Below are 3972 nucleotides of genomic sequence, written 5' to 3'. Positions count from 1 at the left end.
TTTGCGCCAACGTCATCACCATTTACTTTTCAACGCCTCCAATGGTGTCACTTGAAGCTTTATAGGTAGTGCTGAAGAAGCTTTTTACTCCTGGCCAACGTATATTTTGCTGGAACGATTTTCTGGCAACAAAACACATATGTACGCACGAACTTGACGTTGTAGAGGATTTTCTTCCATGTATGTATGTATGTGTGTTAACAATGAAATAAATGGTGATGAAAGTAAAGTAATTGAGAACAAGCGGTGACTTAGAAATTTAATTATTTATCTTTAATTTTGTTTGTTTGATATGTTTTCACATAAAATTGTCCAAAGAGGAATAGCAAAGATGCCATATAAACGATGGTCGTAACATTGATCCAAGTGGGAAAATCGCAGCCTCTTATAATAGCTTGAGCAGACCAACAGGCACCGAACACAAATTGTATCTGAAATTAATTGAAAACGTTAGTTTGAATTAAGAATTTCAAAAAATACTGAAGAAATTTTAACACAGAGAAAGTTATAGTAGGTGCATAATTAAAAACTTAACTTAACTTAACTTAACTTAACTTAACGAAACTTAACTTAACTTTGATTCGAACTTTTCTTTTATCTCATATCTGCCAAAGGAAAAAATTCATTTTTTTTTACGTTATGCAAAATTCTTAATTTCACAATTTGCTGGATTTTGCAAATTTATTTTTTGAATATGCCAAAAAGGTTGGGACTACAAAGAAAAAATATTCGAAAAATAAAAAAATTAGAGTTTTGAAATCAAAAAAAAAAATAGTAAAAGCTAAATTTTTTATACAATACCAACTGATCTTAAAAGATCATGCAATTTTAAAGAAGGTGTGTTTTTGAAATATGCAGCAGACCATTAATAAAGTTATGCTAAGGAATTTTTATTTAAATTAATTTTTAATTTATAGTTTGCAAACATTTTTTTTTCAAAGCTAAAAAATGTAATCTTAAGAAACACCCTGAAAATTTCCGAATCTTTTAAAGTAGCCAAAAATTTATATAACTTTTAACTTTGACGATTTTTTTTATTTAAAGATTCTTTATTTTTTTATTTCTCGATTTCTTTTTAAATACATTTTATATACATATAGTCACCTATAAAACGAAGGCAGAGCCATTTTTGCAGTTTTTAAAATATTCAAAAGTTAAGGTTGAGAAATCCCGGAAATTGTAATATTTTGAACTTTCGAAATTTTTAAAATATTTTTTTCGTTATCTGATAAAAGAAAAGTTCTGATCAAAATTCATCCAAATCAAAAATGGTCGATTCCAACCATTGGCCCATTTGAAAGGATTGGCCCTATTGTAGATTTGTTATTTTTTTTCACTTACCAATTGCAATGCAGTAAGGTATTTCTTCCACCAGAGAAATTTTTGAACGCTAGGCCCCAATGCGCTTAGTCCATAGTAGCTGTACATAATCACATGTATGAATGAATTCGTTACGGATGGTATGATTGCTGCAATGAATAATTAAGAAACGGTCAGTAGGTAATAGTAAGGCGACGCTTTAGGCATGATTAAAATAATTATTATTTCGAGTTTAATAAAACAATGTAGTTGGCTAGCTAAGCTAGCTAGCGAAAATCATGGCAAGGAATTGACCGACGAACTTAAATACACGAAATGTGTCAGCGCTTGAAGATGAGATTATTTTGTCTCTGACACAAAATCAAGGCACGGATCTCTCAGAACTGACAACACGTGGAAATACGTAAAGTTCTGGAGGGGTTGCGAGCGTTTATGGCTTTAGTACTGCGGAAAACGTACCTCAGACAACATTACTCTGGATGGGAAGGATTTTTCTCTACTATCTACCTTTTTAACAGAACACTCGCAGGTTGCTCGCTGGGTATTTAATCGGTCATAACCGACCGACTTGAGGACGGCGAGAAGTCGGACCTAGCAATGGGCGCGGGACCAATTATTCAAACTCGATCCCGCCTACCCCAACATTAAATTTTTAGATCCCGAACCCGACCATCTCGACGTTTTTCACATTTATACCGCCCCTTGGTGCCCGATACCTATCACTTAATAAAGTAACTGAATATTTTACTTTTGTCATACTGAAAGATCTGCGGGCGATCCGACGATCAGCAGGAAAGTCGATAAAACATATATTTTTTTTTGCTGTAAATAGAACCCACTGAATATTATTTTTATGATACTTAAGCCAAAATATTAAATTTGTCTAAAATTCTAGAGTGGTCTTACGTCTTTTTCGAATTTTTGGAAGTTGAGAGTTTTTTCGGAAGTGTCGGAAAAGAATTTTCTTCCCGCCCGGAAAAATTTTTAAAGACCTTCCATCCCGGCCGTTTTAAAAGTAGCACCCTGGGTGCCGTGGACCCCGATATCCCGCGCCCTTACCTAGACGGAACGCATCTGCGGGTAATATTTAGTGTTAGCCTGAAAGAGACTTCTGCTTTTTTAAGTCATCTACAGTCGATCCCTTAAGTAAGAGGAAATCGTCTGCTACGACAGAGAGTTTCCATTCGAGAAGTTGACAGTATTTTGGGCTCTTAAAGTTATAAAGACACAAAAGAACTAATGTGTCGTAGTGTCATCTGGTCTGTTACACCGAACATCTTAACTAACCATCGAGAGTATTCGCTTTCATTCGACAAGTTTGGGAATTTATCAGTAGATCACTAAACTGAACCTGATTAATGTTTCAACTTAAACATACATGGATGGCCACGGGCTACTTCAACTCAACTGGTCGATAGCCGTCAATCTATGCTTTTCGAAGGCGATGTCAGACAAACTATCCCAGCTCAGTTTTGTCAGGTAAATTATCCTAACTCAGACGCGCCTACAATAAATAGGACCGTATTAAATAGGATAGTTTGTCTGACAGTGCTTAGTTAGCACAAACTCAGGAAAGGTCATCGAGTTAAGGTAGTCTTTCGCACGCCGTTCAAAATAGAATAGATTCACCGGTATCATCCAGTTGAGATGAAGTAGCGCGGGGCCATCCGACATGTAATACTTACTCGATCCGGTGGGCACCCACTTTATAGCGATCCACCACAATGGAAACATAGTGCCATGATGATAGACGTGTAGAAAGGTTAACTGCTCCCGCTTTTTACGTAAAATGAAGAAAATCGTATCGGCAAATTCCAGCAATTTGGAGAAGTAAAACCACCAAACAGCAGCAGCAATCTGTTTAAAGCAAAGCGACCGAATCAAGCAACTGAGTAGATCACAACCAACAAAAGTAACTAAGTACATATTTACCCTCAATTCTTCTTTCGTGTACAGCTCACGACTTGGCTGACACCAGAAATTATACTTCGAGCGTATGCCATTGAATAGAAGCTCCTTGCAGATGTGCGCATTCAGTAAAGCCATCAAAAAATTATAGAGCAACATCAAAGGTTTCATTTGGAAGGGTTTACGTCTGTAAGAGTTATATAAGTGCGACTGTTTTAGTATTCACACGCATTTTACATAAGTATTTTGCATCGAGTTTAAATGCAATACCTTTGCATCCATTTTGGCAGATAGCGCACCAGCAACAGATACAATGTCACAAGCGCCACTACATCGCCGTAAGACTCGACCAGCAGCCAATGTTGCGTGCGCTTGTCCGCTAGATGCGCGTACGGAAAATTTGTGGAGTTGAGTTTGAAATATTCGTATTTGAAGAATGCCATTTTTTTAATGAACACTTTTTATTAAGCAAAACGTTAATTTTTTAGTTGTTAGTTTGTAACGCCAGCGCATTTAACGTATACGTGTTTACACACCGATTTGCACTAAACATTTTTGAAAAAATTTAGTTGACTTATATTTATACTATGCGATTAAATGGTTATCTTCTTTTCATAGCTTTGCGTTCGAATTTAGTCATGCGTATTTGATTTGTTGAACGTTAACTTTGACCTACACATTGTTTCGATGTTAATTTCGAAATCTCCAAAACTCTTAGGCAACAGTGGCAATAACCTTGACATG

At 36.0% G+C, this 3972-nt stretch overlaps 1 protein-coding gene across 1 annotated transcript; it reads right to left on the bottom strand.

The window, feature by feature from the left end:
* Positions 1–263: 263 nt before the first annotated feature.
* On the bottom strand, positions 264–3755 carry LOC118747204 (elongation of very long chain fatty acids protein 4-like). Its single transcript, XM_036481194.1, has 5 exons — positions 3489–3755; positions 3253–3438; positions 3006–3177; positions 1342–1469; positions 264–431 (listed from the first exon to the last, which is right to left on the bottom strand). Exons 1-5 carry the CDS (start codon positions 3669–3671, stop codon positions 264–266), a joined length of 837 nt encoding a protein of 278 aa, XP_036337087.1. The 5' UTR covers positions 3672–3755.
* Between the last annotated feature and the right edge of the window lie 217 nt (positions 3756–3972).

The sequence above is a fragment of the Rhagoletis pomonella genome, unplaced genomic scaffold, assembly GCF_013731165.1.
Source record: "Rhagoletis pomonella isolate Grant_MI unplaced genomic scaffold, Rhpom_1.0 Rhpom_scaffold_00011, whole genome shotgun sequence".
Taxonomy (NCBI): Eukaryota; Metazoa; Arthropoda; class Insecta; order Diptera; family Tephritidae; genus Rhagoletis; species Rhagoletis pomonella.
The sequence above is the reverse complement of the archived record's forward strand: the minus strand, read 5'-3'. Positions and strand labels throughout refer to the sequence as shown.